The sequence below is a fragment of the Lissotriton helveticus genome, chromosome 5_1, assembly GCF_964261635.1.
Source record: "Lissotriton helveticus chromosome 5_1, aLisHel1.1, whole genome shotgun sequence".
Lineage (NCBI taxonomy): Eukaryota > Metazoa > Chordata > Amphibia > Caudata > Salamandridae > Lissotriton > Lissotriton helveticus.
This window is the reverse complement of record NC_136065.1, coordinates 2,030,018,394-2,030,040,087: the sequence shown is the minus strand read 5'-3', so window position 1 is coordinate 2,030,040,087 and position 21,694 is coordinate 2,030,018,394. Positions and strand designations below refer to the sequence as shown.

Genomic DNA, 21,694 nt, shown 5'->3' with positions numbered 1-21,694 from the left:
CCTGCACGAAGGGATGAGAGATGTAGCCGAGTGGATGACGACCAGCCGCCTGAAGTTGAACTCAGACAAGACGGAGGTCCTCATCCTGGGCTCCTCGCCCTCCGCCTGGGACGACTCCTGGTGGCCCCCCGCCCTGGGCACCGCACCCAAACCGACGGATCACGCACGCAACCTGGGCTTCATCCTGGACTCCTCCCTCTCCATGACCAGACAAGTCAACGCCGTCTCCTCGTCATGCTTCAACATCCTACGCATGCTACGGAAGATCTTCTGGTGGATCCCCACTGAGACCAGGAAGACTGTCACCCAGGCCCTCGTCACCAGCCGACTGGACTACGGCAACGCCCTCTACGCCGGAACCACCGCCAAGCTCCAGAAGAGACTGCAGCGGATCCAGAACGCCTCAGCCAGACTCATCCTCGACATCCCACGAAACAGCCACATCTCCGGACATCTGAGAGCCCTGCACTGGCTCCCCGTCAACAAAAGAATCACCTTCCGTCTCCTCACCCACGCACACAAAGCCCTACACGACCAAGGCCCGAGCTACCTCAACAACCGAATCAACTTCTACGCTCCCAAGCGCCACCTCAGATCAACCAGCCACGCCCTCGCCGCCGTCCCCCGCATCCGAAGAGCGACAACAGGAGGAAGGTCCTTCTCCTACCTGGCCGCCAAGACCTGGAACTCCCTCCCGACCGACCTGCGCCTGACCCAAGACCACCTCTCCTTCAGGAAGAAGCTCAAGACCTGGCTATTCGAGCAGTGACGGCACCCCCCCCCCCTCCTAGCGCCTTGAGACCCTACGGGTGAGTAGTGCGCTCTATAAATGCCTTGATTGATTGATTGATTGAGAGTTGTATATGGGTCATCACTGCCTGAAAGCTTTTGGCGGCATCAGGAGAGTCAAGAGGAAAGATGATCTGCAAATCATCTGCATAGTTGAACACTGTGATATCCCAGCTTTTGAGCGAGTGAATCAATGGCCGGAGATATAAATTAAACAAAAGGGGGGGGGAGAGGAGCCCTGAGGGATTCCGCAGGTCGTGAGTGCCCTGGCTGCCGTAAAAGGGCCCAGGCGAACAGCTTGTGTTCTGCCGATAAGGAAAGACGTAATCCAGTTGAAGGCAGGTCCCTGAATGCCTGCCTGTCCGACACGGTGGAGAAGGATGTTATGGTCCACCGTGACGAAGGCGGCCGACAGATCCAACAGCACGAGGGCCTGAGATGACCCTTTGTCAGCATTCCCCCTCAAGACATCCAATACTGCCAAGATGACTGCCTCATGCCTATGGGGAGGCTATCAATAACGTCATGGCTTCCTATGATTTAGAGCTAGTGAGTACTGACCTAGGGGGTAGTGAGAGTTCAATTCCAACCTTTACTGGGCGGAATAGCAGATCCACTATCGACCATATCATGGTTTCATCTAGTTTGGTACCTCACTGCCTGACTAAGGTAAGGGATGCTTCCGCCCTGAGTGACCACAATTATATCACAATGCAAATAACTACGTGGAAGTGCAGAGTAGAATTGCCAAAAAGAATTTTGGATGACATTGAGCCATACAGGGCTAATGGGACTAGGCTTAGGTGGAAAGGGGAGAAAGCAGCCATAGTGGAACCAATAATTGTAAATAAATGTCTGGCAGACATCGATATTATTTTGACCCCAGGATGTCCGCCTGCTTCTGTTATGACTCATTTTCTTAACATTAACACCGTTATTAATAACATCTTTACGGGGACTCAATCTGGAAGAAGGGGAAAAAGGATTGGATGGTTTGAACATACCTGTACGACCCTTCTCTCGCAACTTAAACACGCTTTAGCCCTTACCCCAAGAGACAAGAATAGAGTCAGACTTTTAAGAACTGAATATAAAAAGGCGCTTTCCAAAAGGAAGAAGGAATTACAGCAGAAGCCTGGGATCACCTATCCAAGGCAGTAGAAACCGCTGACAGTCGCCTGTTTTGGTCCACCGTTAACTCCCCTTTCCTCCAAGATGATAAAAATCCACAGCTCTCCTCCAACGTTGGCAGCGAGGAATGGGTGAAACACTTTTCCATAATTTTTCAGGATAATACCCAGTCATCCGATGGGCAAAGGCTTTGGCCCGTGGTACCTATAGATATCACCCTGAAGGAAGTGGAAAGTAGTATTAAAAGCAGTAAGGGTGGTAAGGCCCAGGGGCCAGATGGAGTACCAATTGATGTGTTCAAGGCTCAACCGAAGCTTTGGGGGCCAATACTTACCTTGGCACTCAATGCGGCAGTAACCACCTTGATCCCACCTTCTTGGGGTGACTCCATCATTGTACCCATTTATAAAAAGGGGGATAAGGCATCAGCCTGCAATTACCGGCCGATTAGCCTGCTGGATTCATCGGTTAAAATTATGAGTCGAGTACTGTTATATAGATTAGAAGAGTGGGCGGATGAGAACGGGATTCTTGCCAATTCCCAATACGGATTCAGGAAGGGACGAGGGACCTTAGATCAGAGCCTGAATCTAGAGTTATTGATTGGCAAGTACACTAGAGCTAAGCCCGGTAATATTTATCTTTGCTTTGCCGACCTTAGCAGTGCTTTTGATTTAGTAAACCATTCACTCCTGTGGTCAGTTTTGCTTGATATGGGTGCCCCTAAAGAAATTATCTTTTTCCTTGCAAGATTGTATAGTAAGATGCAAACATGTATCCGCTATGGGGTTAGCGGGGAGTGTACCCCAAATTTTAATGTCAAACGGGGAATTAGACGGGGGTGTGTTCTTGCCCCCCTGTTGTTTACCCTTTTTATTAATGAGGTTGAATCTGCCCTGAAAACTGTCAAAGCTGAGTGGCGGAGTGTGGCTCACTGATTAGAGCGGCAGACCCTGATGCAGAGGTCTGGCCTGGGACCAGGGTTCAATTCCCGACGCGGCAGGGTCCTGAGCCCAAAAATGTCCACGGACTCGATAATTCTCGCCTCGGTGCCTATTCTAATCATGGGGTCCCACGCTGCAACTCTGGGCAATAGTTGCTTAATCTCCACTACGGCGGCCCACCCGCTGCGGGATGCCTGGCTTTCACCCTGGGGATACCCAGTAGGGGTTATCTCACAGGGAAAAAGCCAGGACGGGTTCCCAAGGCAAGCGCCTTGATGCCTTCGGGTGATACGTGCGCTATATAAGTCGCAATACATTTACATTTACATGCCCCACAGGTTGCTGGGAATAGTGTCCCAGTTCTGCTCTATGCAGATGATGCGGTGCTCCTGTCCCGAACACCTGTTGGCCTGCAGCGCTTGATGGACAGGTTCACTGATTTTATTGGGAGTAGGAGACTGCTGATTAATAAAAACAAAACCCACACTATGACCTGCGGGACAAAGACGGGGAAAAATCGTGCCTTTTTTTATAGAAGGGGTAAAAGTAAAGCATGTCAATACTTTTTGCTACCTCGGGGTAACCTTTTCCAGTGATGGCAGTTGGGGGCAAGAATTAACCAATGTTAGGAGCAAAATGAGCAAAAGCGCCTATGGCATTTTTAAATTTGCCTCCAAGCTAGGGGATAGGCGAATCAAAGATATGATGGAGATCTACAAGGCGCGTAGTGTATCCATCGCACTTTATGGGGCGGGCCTTTGGGGCAATAGCAATATTGAGTGTCTGCAGAGGGAAGAAAATAACTTCCTAAAGAAATTACTGTGTCTCCCTAAATCTGTTTCAACAGAGTTGATCCATAAAGAGGTAGGGCTTGCTTATTTGGGCGACCTTGCTTTACTTAGGCCTCTACTACTTTATCGAGCTATTTGGCTCAAGGAAGAGACTGAGTTTAATCAACTTGTAATTAGGGACTGCCTTGGTTTTGATAACTGTTTGATGATACCATGGCTTAAATATGTTGTGGATTGCTACCAGAGTATCTATGATATTAACCTGTTAGATCATTGCCCCCCTAGAGGTCTTGCCAAGCAGGACATGAAAAATACTTTTAAGCTATATAGAGCTCAAAAACGCTCAGTTGTGATCAATTCCCTCGTCACTGTTAATCTTTATAATAAGTATATTGTTACCAAGGGATTCCAGAATTATCTGAGCGTGGTAACTAGGCCCTCGCACAGATTTGTATTGACTAGATTAAGGGCTGGAATTGCTCATGCTTTGGTGGCCTTCCCCCATCAAAAAAAGCACCCGGTTGGCCCATGTCCTTGCGATGGGCATTCTAAACAAAGCACCTTGTACTTTATGCTCATTTGTACATTGTCCCAGAATGTTAGGATCACATATCTGAAACCAGTATTTCTTAGGTATGGTATTCTTACTGTGGAGGATGCAATGTGTTTATTATATAATATGGACTGCCCATATATATGTTTTTATGCTGCGAGTTTTATTTGTAAATCTATGGCTTTTAGGAAAAGTATGATCTTTTAAACATTATTGGTAATTTACCTGTATTTTATCCTGCTGCATTTTGCTATGTGCTTTTATGGTCATTAATTGTTATGAACCGAATAAAGCTTCATGAAATGAAAATGACTGCCTCAGTGGAGTGAGCCGGCCTAAAGCCGGCTTGATTGGGTTCAAGATACCCAGAGTTCTCGATGAAGTTTGAGAGACATCGAGTAGCATGAGCCTCGAGGAGTTTGGACAGATAGGGCAAGAGGGAGATGGGACGGTAATTGGAATAGTCGGCGGGGTCCGCACCTGGTTTCTTCAGCAGGGGCACAAGGGTGGCCTCCTTGAAGCAGCTAGGGACCGTGCCGGTGCTGAGAGAAGAGTTCAGCAAGGGCAATATACAGTCCGGTAGTGTGAGGCAGACGTCCCGAAGGACAGAGGGGGGGCAGCAGTCGTTGGGAGACCCAGATTTAACTCGGACCGCCAGCTCGGTAAGGGAATTGGGGTTGAGAGTGGCGAACTGATCGAAAATGTGTCGGTTAATGGGGGGGAGTATCTAGTAATCCAGTGAAGGTGAGAAGAGGGATGGAATTCTTGATTTTGGCTATTTTTTCAATAAAGAAGGAGTTCAGGGCATCACAGGTCTCCTGAGATGGGGCCTGAGTAGGGAGAGTTCTATCATCCGTGGTGAACTCATTCATATTTTAAAAAATGTCTTTGGATTTATAATCAGCTGATAAAATTCTGTCAGAGATGTGGGTGGATTTAGTCAGGGAAATAGCGCCTTTGTACTCTTTACGAACCGCCACGAAGAGCAATCTATCGGAGTCCGAATAATTGCGCCTCCAGATCCGTTCAAGCTGACGCACCTTCAATTTCTGTTCTTTAAGGGCTCCAGAGAACAATCTGTGTGAGCTGCTGTGTTTAGTGCGTGGAAATTTAGAGAGAGGGGCGAACTGGTCACTGGCCATCTTTAGCCAGTCGCCAATGTCCCCTGCTATTACCTCGACATTGGCCTTAATGTCGGTGGTAGGTCGAGTCTTGGCCAAAGCGGCAAGAAAGCCTTGGGAGTCGTAAGAACTCCATTTGCGTGATGACCCGCCAGCCAAGATAGGGGCCTGGGCCCTGCCGCTGACTGTGATGGTGGTATCGATTAAATAGTGATCCGACCAGATGCAAGGGGAGACGACCGGACAGGATAGTGTTAATTCATGAGTCCAGATGTGGTCCAGAATGTGACCCCTGATGTGAGTGGGCACAGAAATTTGTTGGACAAGATCGAGGCTGGTTAAAGCCTCAAATAGTTCCATGGCGTGAAGGCCAGCTTTCTTGTCACTAAACCAATAGTTGAAATCGCCAAAGAGGGCAATTCTGGGGTGATGTGTTAGTAGGTTGGTTATCTGTTCCACCAGGGAAACAGGGGCATGGAATGGGGCGGCTGGTAGAGGAGTATGAGTGTAAAAACACCAGCCTCTGTTTCTAAGCTGATAACAAGGTTGTCCACCTCTTGGAGAACTAAAGAATCAGAGGAGATAAATCTAAATTGTCTCGATATAATATCTGCCACTCCGCCCCCTGTGCGACCTGAGGGACGGTCGACGTGGAGGATGTAGTAATCAGGAGAAGGGGCCGCAAGAATGTCAGGCTGTGAGTTGGTGGTAAGCCAAGTCTCAGTGAGTAGCAGTATATCGGGTTTTTCCGTGACGAGGAGAATAAAGATGTCTAAGTGGTGCTTCACCCACTGCCAGATTTTCGCCTGTGTTATACGTGTGTGCAGAGTGTGCAGGGTAATTAATGCAGCGGAGCCTCTCTAGTAGTTGGGCATGTTATGCTTTGCTTTCGTCTAGCCTCCAACCGGGGCCCCTAACTGCGTGTCTCTCATGGGTTGCCAGTCTGTTTTCCAGGTTGGTTAAGACAGCCTCTAACGTGTTGCGCATGCCAGCTTGTGTGCCTATGCAGGGTCCCCGGACAACCGTTTTAAATGCGTCCCATACTATTAATGTCGATGATGCGGACGGAGTCTGTGTTTTCTTCAAAGTACTGTGCCACTGCCGCCCCTAGTGATTCTCTGAAGGGCGCATCCACTAGCAGTTCGGGTTGCATGCGTTATCTTGGGATCTGTGTTGTGTTAGAACACCATTCTAACTGTAGTGTGTGTGGATTGTGGTCTGAGTGAGTTCTCCCAAGGTATTGAGAGTTTGTTATGACTGGTAGTAGGTCGTCTGAGACTAACATAGGGTCAAGTCGGACATGTAGACTGTGTGCTCCCAAGTAATACGAGTAAACCCTATCCATGGGATTCCTATGTCTCCACGCATCCACTAAGTGCCATTGCGTAGCCCAGCTTTTTAGTGCCCTCATTGCTATGACAGTAGGCGCCCCGATAAGTGGGGGGGGGAAGGAGAGGGCCAGAGTTGCATCCAATACGCAATTGTAGTCCCCCCCAAGAGTCATCGGGGTACCGTGCCAAATCAATAATTTACTCGATAGAGTATCTAGGACCAAGGCCTGCTCGGTATTAGGTGCATATATCGCTGTAATCATAACTGTTCTGCCATCCAACCTACCCCTTACTATGACGTATCGGCCCTCTGTGTCATTGAGTGACTCTTTTATGTTAAATGGAAAATCAACCCGGGCTTTGAGATCTTTAAGGCGTTTGTCCACAGCCTGCGTCTGTGGAGAGATTTCCGCCATTGTGACTTCCAACGTGGACGTCCTGTCTATAAGTTTTCGGTGGTCCGCATGTAGGAAATTTAAGTCGATCACTACCTTGTAAATCTTACTTTCTAGCATGGTGAGAGTCTGTTCCATTGTTGCACTTAGCTTCTCCACCGCTGCCAGAACGGCATATAGTTTGTTGGACATCTGGTCTGAGGGCCCCTCCCCGGATGTTTTGTCTGACTGAGCGTGGGTTAAGGGTGGTTGAGCCAGCGGACCTTCAGTGCCGGTCCTTGACCGGCTTCGGAGCGACATATGGTGCCTGCGGATCGTGTGGCAGCTCTGCCTGCCTATACCGATGTTATACTGGTAGAAAAAGAGAGACAGGCAGCAAGGGATAATTAACACTGCACTAACCTATTGTACAATCAAATTTTTATGAAGCACAAATTTCTTTGTGGCCCACCTTCAAGGTCCACTGCCTATAGACCTAACAACAATAATACAAAAAGAGAAGCAAAAAGAGGCAACATAAAATTACATCATAACATAAATGCTAGAAATAGAAAAAATATGTTTCCGGACTCTTCAATGTCATCAATCACAGTATTTTAAATAGTTGCTTTGTTCAAAGGAACGACGCACCACTGCAGCCAACCCGTTTCACCCTGAATAGGGCTTCCTCAGGGCAATATCCAACAACACTGCGGTCGAATATGCAGGTTCTTTAGCTGTGTAGTTACTGAAGAAATTCATTGAGCCATTACCCAATCAGCTTACGAGCAGTGATTGAGCCTCCGTACCTTAGGAATCCATTACGGTCCAGCGCCGAGATCCCCTCGGTCGCCTCAGTTTTGCAACATCCGGTACCAGCGCAACACGCGACTGGATCAACCGCTTCCAACTGACAGCAGTCTAACTAGTGCCAGTTGCCAATCACCGACAGTGGTAACACGAACCCTATCAACTTCTGCCAGCGTAAAATACTCACCTGGCTAAACGCAGTCCGAACTTTACAGCGTGCTGCTTCCACCTAGGAGCCGACCCAAAAGCTTCTGGGGACTGTATACTACCTACTTGTCTGGTGCGAGGGGTGAGAATGTCGAGTGCACGGCGAATGGTGTAACGCTAAACTCCTCGGGAGTTGCAGAACCGGCTGGCATAGGGTGAACCGATTAACTGGTGAGCGGTGTGGGATTGTGCAGTTCTATGTGTTACCTATTGAAACGTAATGGCTGAATGGCAAGTGGTGCCCCTCCTATACGCTCGTCCCGTTTGGTGCTCCTTCCCACGCTCCATTTGGTTCTTTTCATCTTTACTGAGCGCTGCCTGCCCACTTTCGGGATGTTGGCATCATGGCTATGTTCCTATTCTTGTGCCTATGAGACATACTGTGTTGGGATGACGGTGAAGCACGTGTATCTGTGAATGTTTTTTTTAATCTGCGACTGTACTTTGTATTTTCTTAATAAAGAAATTAAAATTTAAAAAATACTCACCTGGACTCCCCTGTAACCGCCAGCAGGCTAACAATTGTGCAATTACCATCAGTTTTAATCGCCTTGTTTGACTAGCAACTTGCTACTGTCTACACTAAGACAAGAATTATGTAATGTCTTGGGTTGAAAGTATACAGGCATGAATTTTTATTGTCCTGAAGATGATCCCTTTATTTTGACATAGGGATAGAAATGCCGTCGACGATTTGTACACCATATGCATGGTATTATTATTCTGTATAGCTTTATTTGCAATGGTGTCTTCATATTGCCTAAGTCTACTACGAGTATATGTTTTTAGACTTTTTCTTGTTGCCTGAACCGTTTCTCCAATCTTTTGTTTGTCATATTGTGGCAGTGGTAGAGGAACACCGGCAGAGGGGGCCTCCATAGCAACACTAAGAGCCGCCTTCAGGAGGAAAGTAGGTGAGCAGAAGAGGAAAGAGATGGAACAAAAATGATTCACAGTATTTGCCCTGCTAAAGGACAAGATAATGCGAAATTATGGAGGTATATCAACCGCCTGAGCTATCAACCCAGGAGCAAGGAGAACAATATTGAAAGCAACGAGTGGGTAGAGTATGTTAGGGGATTATATGCCAAAGGTACACTAGTTACTCAGCACGACCCTTTGAACGTTCGGGAAACAGGCTCCCACATTGCCACTCTCTCCAGACACACAGAAGAGGGAGGACAAAGGATGCTTGAGGATCAGGGGTTCACGGAAGCCGAAATAACGATGGAGATTAGGAAAATGAGGAATGACGGGGCGCCATGCCCAATGGCATTCCAGCCATGGCCTTTAAAACAGCCCAATCATTCTTTTCCACAGTCCTCACCCCCTTATACAACTTTTCATATGCAACGGCAACAATTCCACACTCATGGAAAGGATCCATCCTCTTCCCCATTCACAAAAAAGTTGACCACTCTAACCCCTCAAACTACAGGCTAGTAGCCCTGCTGGATGTAGAAGCCAAAGCTTTTGCCAAACTACTACTGAGAAAGCTAGAGGACTGGGCTAATAACAACAAAATATTACCATTCTTTCAAACTGGCTTCAGGAAATACAGTGCAACAACTGATAACATCATGGCCCTAGCCTACCTCTCAAAACGTGCTGTTAAAGTTAGGCACCCTCCGCTGTTCTGCTGTTTTATTGACTACAGTACGGCTTTTGACAAAGTCGATAGGGCAAACTCTGGGGGAAAATGTCATCCTGGGGTGTACCCCCCCCAAGTTATTGAAAGCCATCATATCCCTTCACGAGGGGACCTGGGTACAAGTCAAATTAAGCCCCGCAGCTCTATCTGCAAAAGTCAAAAACAACAACGGACTGAAGCAGGGCTGCGTCCTGGCCCCCCTATTATTTAATCTTTATACGGCAGATATGGGGGGAGCCCTGAAAAAGGCAAGTCTAGTTCGACCGAGACTGGGCACGACAAGCATGGCAAATCTAAAATACGCAGACAATACTGTAGTGATGGACCACACAAGAGTGGGCCTCCAAAGAGCACTTAAAGAGTTGAGGGAGTATAACAAGGAGAATCACCTGACAGTTGATCTAGGCAAAACAAAGATAATGATATTCGGCAGATACCCACACAAAAAACAAGCAGTCTGGAAGTTGGGAGAGTACCAAATTGGAACCACTACAGCCTATAATTATCTTGGCGTTTGGCTAAACGAGAGGGCAACATCGGCAGCTCATTCAAGACATCTAACTGCTAAAATCAACAGTGTAATTTTATCAATGAGACGCCTGAGTCAACGTTTGACTAGCCCCACAACAGACCCCATGCTGAAGGTCCTCAGGGCAAAACTAATCCACTTGGCGTTCCCAGGAGCTCTAGATAAACTTATAGCAGCAGCGCAGGTCAAAGATCACAGGATTGTGCTGCAAGCACCTAGGAATGCAAGGAACACAAGATTACGGCTGGAATTAGGCCTCTACAGATCCGAACTGGCCCTCCAGGGAGATGTAATTAAATATTATATCATAGTCACAACTCTCTCAAACACCATCTTGTAACAACTTTTAGAGAAGAGGACTCCCCCTTAGTTTACCAAGCTAGGTTAAGCAACAGAGACCCTAAATATAGATTCCAACAGTTTGTCCTTAACAGACATCCCGCTTAAGGCTTAGTCAAACATCATGAGACAGGAGGTCCGCTCCATATCGTATGATAAGGATCTAACTTCACTCCGACAACACCTATATGAAGGCTTTGGACGAATCTTACATCTTGGGGAAAGCCCAACCATACCCAAGTGAAGCACTAGGGGCCCAGGCACGCAAAAAAAATCCTTTTTATGAGGCTAACGTCACTTAGAATTAGGGACTTCAATCCAGCATGGGCACGAACAGATGGAGCAGTTTCATGCCGCCTATGCAATTACCAACGGGAACCCTGGCTCCACTTACTATGCTGTTGCCTCAAACTCACCTGCGACCGACATAGGCTGCTTCATCCCAGTTTCAGAGCTCTTGGCATTAGAACTTGCAAGGAGGCATAAGACTGGTGCTTTTCAGAAATAAAAACACACCATCTGGCAAGAGCGGCAACCACTCTACGCTCCGACTCAGCAGTGACAGATAGCCATTGTTCTATAGACGGCATTACCCGCCCGTCTTCCCCTCTCCAAACTTTGGACATAAGACGATATTCTCTTGAGAAACGACTGAATTGTTTTTGTTTTAATACGTAAACCCGACTTGGACCGGGTTGGAAGTATCACCGGTCCCCCGATACCGCTTTGTCGCACTTGAGATCAGCCCTGAAGAGTCACGGATAACCATCCGCTGACGAAAACGTGTCGGTTGGCAATTTTCCCTGGCTGATCTCCTTCTGATAGGAGTACCAGCTGTGAAAAGGAATAAAACTCTTTGAGATAATACTTTCTGGTGACGATCTCATCCTTTGTTGCTGTAATATGTGATACACTTCACAATAATTTATGCTCTTTTTGTGTGCTCTAGACCTGGCTTGATCAATTCGGAAGAGGGGGTCTCGACCCACCCTTTTCTTTTTCAAAGGTTGTGGTTTTTCTTTGACCAAGATGCACCAAAACTAAGAATTTCTAACCAATACAATTTTGTGCTTTACAATATCGTAAACTGTTGAGCGCCATCAATTTCTGAAAAACTCAAAAAACCTCTCGCTGAACCCACATAGGCAAAATTTACTTACCAGATTGGTCAAACACTAGCCGCTAGACTATAATCATTTCCTGCCCATGAAAGTCAGGGCCAGATTAATGCGCCATCAAGGTGTCACTGTAACATTCATGATCAAAGAAGACTTGGCCGCCACCTCAAGTACTATTACCGGAACATTGCCACATTAAAATTAAGCTCCTGGACTAAAGGCAGAAAGTTTCTTGCAATACAAGTTTGACTGTTGGAAACGGGGCTTTAAATTTCACAGGAGGTCATGGGACGGGGGTGACGGGTAAGGGGGTTGGGTTTTAATTTCAGCTTTTACTGTAATGGTTTTAAATATTCAAACGGTCAATAATAAAATCAATATTGTGGTAGTGGGAACCAGGCGGTGTCCCACTTGTATTGCGTGTGAATGTTTTTGCTCTATATATTTATTGACTATTACATTTCTGTCTGGCTGGACAAAGAATATAGAAGCTATTTAGCCTATATTTATTATTTAGTCAAATTAGCAGCTGTCTAGGGACCACTGTCTTTAGCAGCGGCACTTGAAGTGTAGTCAATCGTCCATTCCCATAAGATACTACGTTATCAACTATGGTAAGTTGAAAAACAGTAAATGGAAAGTTCAAATGGTAGATGCGAAGGATTCAGCAGCATTTGGTGGGACGCGATCTTTCACGCTCCCGCCAACACGAACATAGAGCGGAGCGTGAAAGATCGCGTCCCACCAAATGCAATTTTGGGTAATGGCTCAATGAACAAAGCAACTAATAAAAATACTGTGATTGAAGACATTGAAGAGTCCAGAAAAATCTTTTTTCTATTCTAGCATTTATGCTGATGTAAGTTTATGTTGCCTCTCTTTGCTTCTCGATGTTATAATGGCTTGGCATTTCGTTGCTCTGATCCTGCACCCAATTGCTGGATTTTGCGTTGTCGTGGATCTGGATGGGCATCAGGATTGGGAATGGTCCTAGATGCGCTTATTCTTTACTTATTGCACACTCCTGCACCTCTCCCACAGCAACGGCATTGCCCGTGTGGCTCAAGGTTTGAGGATGTTGATGTTTTTTTCCGCGCCCCTGCTTCAGTTTCTCTGCGACGGCATTTATTTATTTAGTTATTTATAAACACTTGTAGAGCGCACTAATACCAACCGGTGTCCTGGCGCTGAAGTGGTAACTCCCTGAGATTAAGATACCCCGGCTGGAGGGTAAAGAGCCATGTTTTGAGATTTTTTCTGAAAGCTAACAGATTGGTGATTGATTTAAGGGTCAGGGGGAGGGAGTTCCATGCCTTTGCTGCTCCTCCAACAAAGCTCCTGCCCCCCCAGCGTTCCTTCCTGATCCGAGCTGTTCTAATCAGTCCCATACTGGCAGACCTCGGATGTCTCTCTGGTCTATACCACTGGAAATGATCCTGAAGAAACACTGGACCCAAGCCATGCAGTGCCTTGAAGACAATGCAGAGGGCTTTAAACATAATCTTCTTCCGCATCGGGAGTCAATGCAATTTCTCCAGTTCCTTGGTAGCTGATGAAAACTTGGGTAAGGCTCCAATAAGGCGGGCTGCCGCGTTTTGTAGGACCTGAAGTTTATTCAACACTCCCTGTTGGGCCTCGAGAAAGAGACTGTTACAATAGTCGAGACGCGAGAGAAAAGGGGAGCACTTTCCTAATGGTTTTCAAGATCCAATGTATGGAAGAGGTCAACGCCTTAACTTGGGGTTTAAAAGAAAGTTGGCTGTCTATAATGACTCCCAGATTTTTCACCTTTTAACATGGAGAGGGCGGAGCTCCCATATCTGTTGGCCACCATCTGGGACTCCACAGATTTGAGTTGGACCCAAAGACAAGCACCTCAGTCTTGGAGGAATTAAGTTTAAGCAACTTTTTGCCATCCAAGAACTGACTGCAGACATGCAGTCCTGAAACCTGGCTGCCACCCCCAGCTCTTTCCCCGGAAGCACCGAGACCACGATCTGGGTGTCATCTGCGTAGGAAGTTAGCTCAAACCCGAAGGATCGGATCACCGGGGCAAGAGAGGATACGTAGATATTAAATAAAGTGGGGCTAAGGGAGGATCCCTGAGGGACCCCCCCCGGGGAGTTTGAAAGGTCTTGATTCGAAGTCCCCCATAGCCACCACTTGTACCCGGTCTTTCAGAAAGGCCTTCAGAATGTGGAGTGCTTGCCCCTGGATCCCGCAGCCCTCCAATCGGTCCACCAGCAGAGCATGGTGAACCGTATCGAAGGCTGCTGACAGATCCAAAAGGATCAACACTGCTTGGCCCCCATCGTCAAGCACCTTCCGGATCTCCTCTGTAGATTTGATCAGGGCGGTCTCAGTGTTGTGTCCTTCTCTAAACCCATGTTGGGTTTAGAGAAGGACCAAACCGAAGAGTCGACATGCCACACAGCCCTGCGTACCATGCCTGCAGCCTGCAGTCACTGAGAGGGATATAGGTAAGACACCCTCAAGCAGCCTTTATATCCCTAAGGCAGGGTGCACTATATCTCCTGCGAGGACATATCTGCATGAGCGTACCATGCGCCTTAAGACCCTTGTGGGTATGTAGTGCGCTTTACAAATGATTGATTGATTGATATGCCACTACAATATCTACGTCCATTCTTGGATATTGTAAGCGCACGGGAAAGCCATAGAATAGTACATGGGTTGGACATATGTCAACACAGTCCCCTTAGAGGGGCCCACTGAAAGCCTACATACACACCTGGTGTGGTCTGACTGGTCTAAGCCAGCCTGCCACTGCCAGATGAGTTTCTGACCTCATGGGTTGAGGGCCTGCACCCTCGGAGGTTGAGATCAAACCCTGAACCGGGTAAAGGTGTTCACACCTACCCCCAACACCCCGGTCAGGAAGCGTCGCTTGTGGCAGTAAGCTTCAAAGGCTTTATTGCCTTGGTAATGCGACCCAGGCCTCCCCTCCCACTTTTGGAGAGAGGACAGGTGGGAAAACTTAGGAAGAATAAGAGGTGTATCCCCTCTGCCAACTCGACCCTCAGGTGCAGGATGCGAAGTGAAGCACATATTTTTAGCATCATCCATCTTGAAGATGAGAAGACTTGACCTATCAGGGCTAGGGCTCTCTCCCTAGCCCTGAGATGGACATATGAGAGACGGTAGACATCCTAAGGTAAGGAGCCCAATGGCCATTACCTGTCACTCCCCTGCAAGACCTCTAAATTCAGTGTTTAGGTGGCACCTCTAGGCCCTGAATTTTAGATTCAATGGACAAAAGGGAGACGACAGCTGAAGAACCGCTGCTGGCCCCGAGAAGAGCCGACCTTGTGGTGGACTTTGGGCGCAAACTCCTGCCGGGCATCTCTGAATTCGACAATCATCCTCCTCCAGCTCATCTTGTTGCTGCTGTAAGGCCTCCAAAAACCATGGATAGTCGCCAGCCCTTCAAAAATCACCAAGCATCTCCCTTGAGATAGAGGAGCTATCACCCTGCAGCTGTAGGCACCAAAGAAAGAAAAGTTTAGTACAGCGTCGTCTAGCTCCGTAGCCCGACCAATGTCTCCGACATCCAGGAAGAGGTACACCTGCTCTGGAGGGTCAACTCTGCCTCTGCACTAAAACGTGAGGCACCAGGACTCACCAAAGTTCCAAGGCACCACTACCAAGGGGAACGGATCCCTTTCAGCAAAAACCTATAAAAGGAGAATCCAGGTGGACTCCAACGATACAGAGCACCAACACCCGTCGAGGGACTTCAGGCCTCCTGAGACCCACCTAATAAGTGGCCCAGCTGACCTGGAATCTACTTTTCAAAGTGGCAGCCACTGGACGAAGTGGATCTTTGTGCCTTGTTGCCCGGCTGACCAAACAACGCTGCACCCAGCACGTCCGGGGCACCACTGAAAAACGAAAATTTGAGTATTTAAGCCCAATACAAATAAATAATAATAAATCGCAGCCACTGTAATTATGCGTTAGGGTTGATTAAATTATGCAGCAAGAAAAGGCAACTTATGCTGCGTAACGCAGATTAGTTCCTGATTGTATTACTTCATTATTTTTTAATTTGTATACTTGTTAACACCGTCTGGGCATAGGTTGCCCTTCAGTTTAAAAATAGCAATAAGCAACAGGAAGGTGAGAAGTCAACCTTTGGAAAGGGCCTTCCGCTGCGCAGTAGTATGTGTTGGTACGATTTTAATAACTTTTGAACTGTTTGAGGTAGAAAGAATTTTTTTTGTTAAAATCTGAAGATTATGCATCAGATGATATGGCAAATGCGGTAGATCCGTAATTTATGTGAAAAGGAATCGCATAATTACACTTTCCTGGCAATAAGCATGGCATCAAGAAGCTGCACTAGATAAACAAGTATTGGCAAAGCCATTAGGTGTGGTCTTGGTAACGCTAGTGCAATTGTTAATTCAAAAAAGATTATTGCACTAATATGCCACAAAAAAACAAAACACGCCTCCTATATGTGGTGAGCTTAAGCAACCAAAAATTAAATTTAAATAAAAAAAGATTTACCATTGCATATAACTTAAAGATATCAGTGCGCCCTCTCAGGCATGTGAATTAGAATTGTTTTTTGGTTGGGGGGTGGAGGGGAGGGGAGTTTAATACAGCGCAAACTAGACTCCAAGGTATTAAAGCACTTTACATGAGCACCAGTTGCGTTACAGATGGACACATTAATGTTGGTGTGAGGCACAGGGAGATTGATGGATTTGCCCAGAATCACAGGATGTTGAGCATCCCTGTCGAGACTCGAACCTGGTTCTCCAGCTTCAAGGTCAACTGCTCTAGTTGTTCGGCAACATCCTCTCCTCAACTAGTTTAGAACCCTTTTTAGTTTTAATAAACATCACATGGAAGAATGATTCTTATTGGTGCAGGGAAAAGCTACATTGGCCCTTAATTACTGTAACCTGGAGACCTATTTTGAACAAACACAATGACTAAAAAATGGATAAAAACTGGAAAGAAAAAAAGAATTGCAAAAGTAAAGTACTGGCCTACCAGCATGGCAGTGAAGTGCACTTTTTAAGGCAACTTTGCCCATGTGGTAGGAAAAAATGTCGTCACTCACAGGGCAAGGTGGTTAGTTGCCTTCATGGGTTGCCGCTTTACCCCATGATATTTGTTGTGGTGAATAGAAGCAGATTGTGAATGATAGCTGAACAGACCCAGGGATGAAGACGGTTTAGTAAAATTCCCCTCTACATGTGTATTTTTTATTTATGGAAATTAATTTCATAAGGCTGATGAGACAGCTGTCTCTGACCAAACCTTAAAATGAAAAGGGGGTTAGCTGAGCTTGATTTTCCTGCAGGATCTGAAGGACAGATCTGTGATGTTCTTTTGCTGCATTTATTGTTTCTCTTGTCCAGAGTTAAGATGAGAGTGGACTAGGGGCATGAGGGTGCGTATGTGTGCGGGATGGTGGGGAGGGGACGGCAAATAATAGAATCTGTCACATCTGCATAAGATGCATTAAAAGGGTTCAGTAGGTTGTGGAGAGAGCGTCCACCCCCCCCAAAATGGGAAGTGGACGCAGCGCTTAGGACCCAGGACCCAGGCTCCCGTGGGCTGGGACTTGCACGATCCGGTGGGATGCCAGCCAGAACCAGATCTGGCCTTCGCACCTTCTGGCCTCACGATTTGCGGGTGACCAGAAGTGCGTCATTGCTGGGCACAGCCATCAGGATGGCCAGGGTGGGGTATAAAGACCCCGTGGCCCTTGGCACGGCAGTCCCGGCGGCATTGCGGACTGGCCCTATATCCAAGACATGTCCAGCAAGCAGAGAGACTTGCAGAATCCATCCGTTGTACTTAGTGAGTTATTTTAGGTTGTCCTTTCACTGTAGGCAACACACCCCTGTTAAATCACAAATCTGAAAAGGAAATGTGAGTTGTGAGCTGAGATTCCTTCTGTGCCAGAAGACACCACAAGTCAGTCAGTCTTGAATATTTGAGGCCTCAAACATATTTCCATGTGTTACATAGGATAGGTAGAACCAGGACCCTAGAAGTTCCTAGATGGTCAGTGACTTCAAGCAGAGGGTGGCAGATGCTAAGTATTCTAAAGTGTGGTGACAGTAATGTATGAATAGTAATACTGTAATGTCATATTTAGCGATAACTGAGCTAAAATAATGAGATGTGCATAGTGTTACAAAAATCTACTCTAGAATATTTAGCTACTCACCTTCTGACACCAACTAAGGACGATATAAGAAGACCAGGTGTGAGGGAGACACGATTACACATCTACCTTCATGTTCGGCTGTGCCATGCCTGGGCTGGGGGATTCATGACTCATAAAGTGGGATAGTTGAGATGTTTGCATCCCCCTTCCAGATGCTAAAAATGTTTGTCATTGAATTGTTTCCATAGCACTTAAAACCATGAACTAACACAGGTTCCACCCATCCCTGCCTCTACTCTGTTCCGCACAGCCGCTGTAGGCCCAGTATGACAGTGCCCAAATTAACCTACTAAACTACCAACACCCAGTACCTCACAGTGCTGAGATCTCATTGCATATAAGAGGAAATGAGGATGAGCCCTTTAAATGAGGATCTTTTGAAAACTATGGTGCTAAAGGAGGGACGATGCCCAGGACTGTACAAATACGGTTTGGTGCTACCTGGTTTAAAAGAAAAAAACGGTAAAGCAGTAGTCTAGGAGTGTGCATGTTGAAGCTGCTGTGCCAGGGATTTCCCCTGCAGTCTCCTTTCATGTAGTACAAATAGGTGGAAGGACCATGGGCACTTACATTACAGAGCCCCAATGTATACATGTCAACATATTGGGAATATCTTAGAGTTATTAGAGATACATTTCAATTGTATTTTCTGTTAGCTTCCTTGAGAACAAGTTTTTTAATGCATTCCATTATGAACTAAGTGATATTCTTTGTGAGCTCATCCTGATCTTTTCGTGGTCTGTGTTCTCTGTGAGAAATAAGGTACTGAGCAAAGATCTGAAATTCCAGAGGCAAGGTCTGATAGGGCTGAACCAGGACCCCACATCACTGGCACAAGATACTACATAGGTGGCCCAACATCACTCAGTGATGACCTAATTACAGCAACGGCTCAGGATCAGACAAGGAAGGTTTAAAAATCACACAGTGTTGAGCAGTGTGAAAACATTTCTGGCCAAAGACCACACAGAATATGTCAAGATCACTTTAAGTGAAATGAGTTGCATACATATTTTAGTGGTTCCTAACAGCAAAATGGCTATTAATTACGAAGCATGTGTTATGTCACATGTGCAGAGGGAATCTGCACATAGGGGGGATTTGAGATTACCAACAAGGACAATGCAAATACAAAATTAATACACATCAGATGGAAGAAGTGCCATTGTATCATATCCCCTAGCCCCGCCCTCTAGCCACACCCCCACCCACTAGCCACACCCCCTAACTCAATTTGATGAGTACCTGCACTTATTTTCTTCCATTTAAAGCACTGGCTGGTGCTTTATGTGCACCAGCGATATTGGTATTACAGAATGGGCCACACAAGCGTCTGAGGCCCCTTCTGAAATACTAAGGTGCCCAGGGGGCAAGGAAGCAGGTGCAAAGGCACATTGCGCCCCCGGGGCACTTTATATGTAATACGGCCCCTGGAGTTCTGTTTTTTTCCATGACATTGCAGTATTGAGGAAGTGTACTTTCAAAGGTGGTGTGTGCATCGACACAGGAACAGACTTCAATCTCAGTGGTGTATGGTGGGTGTCCATATTTTCTCTTTGCATTCTGGAATGTGTAATTTGGCTTTTATACCAGGAAGACAAAACTACAAGTCAGAGATTGCAATGAAAAAAACTTGCAATGGGGCAGCTAACTATGTTTAGGTGCTGGAAACATATGAACCCATGAATATACAGGTGCAAAGAGAAAATAAAAACGTTTTTTGAATCAGAACCTTTGGAAGGCCAAATGGGTGGCATACAGGCCTTGTAATCCTGGGCAGCCTTTGAAATTATATGCGTTTGGGGCCCACCCCATTAAACATATATATTTTACGCACCTTGTACTCCTGGGCAGCCTCTTGCATGGGAAGAACGGAGTGAGCCTTGTGGTCCTTGGACTCGCGACAGATCACACAGATGGGCTCCTGGTCATCTTCACAGAACAGTTTCAGCTTCTCCTCGTGTTCTCCGCATAGATTCTCCCCCGGGGGTGACGCACTCGGGGTGTGAAGCTGTTTCAACAGCTCCACTATGTTTCCCAAATGTCTGATGGGTCTTAAGGTTTTGTTCTTAGAGGTTTCTCTGCACTGAGGGCAGGGGAAGTCTGTCTGCAGCCCCTCCCAGCACCGAGTGATACAGGACAGACAGAAGACATGTCCACACTCCACTGACACGGGGTCTGCGAAACATTCCAGGCATACGGAGCAGGACACCTCCTCCTTGAGACGTTTCTTTGCTGCCATTTTTTCTAGAGATAAGTTTCGTTTCATGCAATCTGTGAAGTGGGCGTGTCTCTATGCTTTCGCGGCACTCCCAGGGTCCTACTGGCTGTTTATTGTGCGGAGCAGCCGGGGTGGGAGTGTCTGCAGAGTGGAGTGTCTTCCTCTGGAGCGGCGTGGCGTCATCTGTAACTGGGAGTATCTACAACTGACACAGGCAGTCACACAGGTGTAAGTGGCAGGGCTCCAGGTGTAACTGGGAGTGTCTGCAGGTGACGCGGGCGTGTCCCCAGGTTTAAATGGGCGTGTCTCCAGGGGCGCGGTCCCAGGTGGGAGTAACTCCAGGTAGAAGTGGGAGTAGCTCCAGTTACCTAGCGGATTTATGTGTAAGTGGGCGTGGCTCCAGTTGACCTGGTTCTATCGGTGATCACTGTCTTCCTGATTGTGCTGGAACACGTCCCTCGAGGGGCGGAGATTCCCCTCCCCTTCCCTATAGTTGAAAAGTGAAAGGGGTGTAATTCTAGTAAAGATCGTAGGTCATAACGTTCTCTGCGTGTTCTAGTTCGTGCCCTGGCTGCAGTTATAATAAAAAGATAATGAAAAGTGCCCTCTGGGCAAGTCCCAGCCCAGTGGGCACAGACTCTATAGGAGCGCTTTACATGAGCACACGTTACATTAAACATGTTCGGAGTCATATTTTTAAGTACAGGGAGAATGAATGATCTGTCCAGAATCACAGGATGGTGAGCCGAGACTGGAGCCTCAGTGGTTCCCCAGTTTCCATAGCACAGCTCTGTCCGTCAGACCACACCCTCACCTGCCTGACCCGCCCCCTTCTCACACCGACCCCCCTGGGACATGCGAGGTCTCTGCAGAATGGATTTTAAGAGGCGAGCGACGGAGAAGAAATATTACTGTTTATTATTACCGTGTAATGAATGGCCAGGGCTCAGATTACTTACAGAAAACCGCTTGAAAATAGAGTGTCCGAATGCAGTCTGGATATTTGGATAGACAGTATTTTGGGGGTTTTCAGTGACAATACACGGATGTATGTGTCATGATCTAAAACTATTAACAGTGGCTTGTACAATATCTATATATATATATCCATTCAGGAAGCCATTACCTCCTCGTCCTGTCTCCCCGTCCCATTCCTGATACGTGAGCAGCTAGTCTGCTCCACAGAAACCCCTACCCAGCTGCGCTGTTTGCACTTCCCCCTATGATGATGTCACCATCACGTGACTATATAGGGGGAAGTGCCACTAACAACATCCTGTTCTTTTTTTTTCTGCGTTCCCGTGGACCGCGTTCCTGGCTGTGCTGTTGGGTCTACTCTCGAGGTGAGTTCCCTGCTGTTTTTGGTGTGGTCGGCGGCGTGCTTTAGCGGCCGTCTTTTCCTTTTCATTTTTGCTTCCCCCAGGCTGTTTTATTTCTGCGCGGCTCGCGTTAGCGGCCGTCTCCGTGTTGGGGGCTTCATTTGTCCACGCGGCTCGCGTTAGCGGCCGTCTGTGGTCTGGGGGCACTGTTTGTTTACGCGGCTCGCGTTAGCGGCCGTTTTCTGTGCTTTT

At 47.1% G+C, this 21,694-nt stretch overlaps 1 protein-coding gene across 1 annotated transcript in view; it reads right to left on the bottom strand.

The window, feature by feature from the left end:
* LOC144756208 (E3 ubiquitin-protein ligase TRIM39-like) overlaps positions 1-20,144 on the bottom strand; it is a 303,564-nt gene extending 283,420 nt beyond the window's left edge. The window contains exon 1 of the mRNA XM_078645822.1: positions 19,740-20,144. Coding sequence (XP_078501948.1) covers positions 19,740-20,144 — 405 coding nt within the window. The remainder of the gene's footprint in view (positions 1-19,739) is intronic.
* Between the last annotated feature and the right edge of the window lie 1,550 nt (positions 20,145-21,694).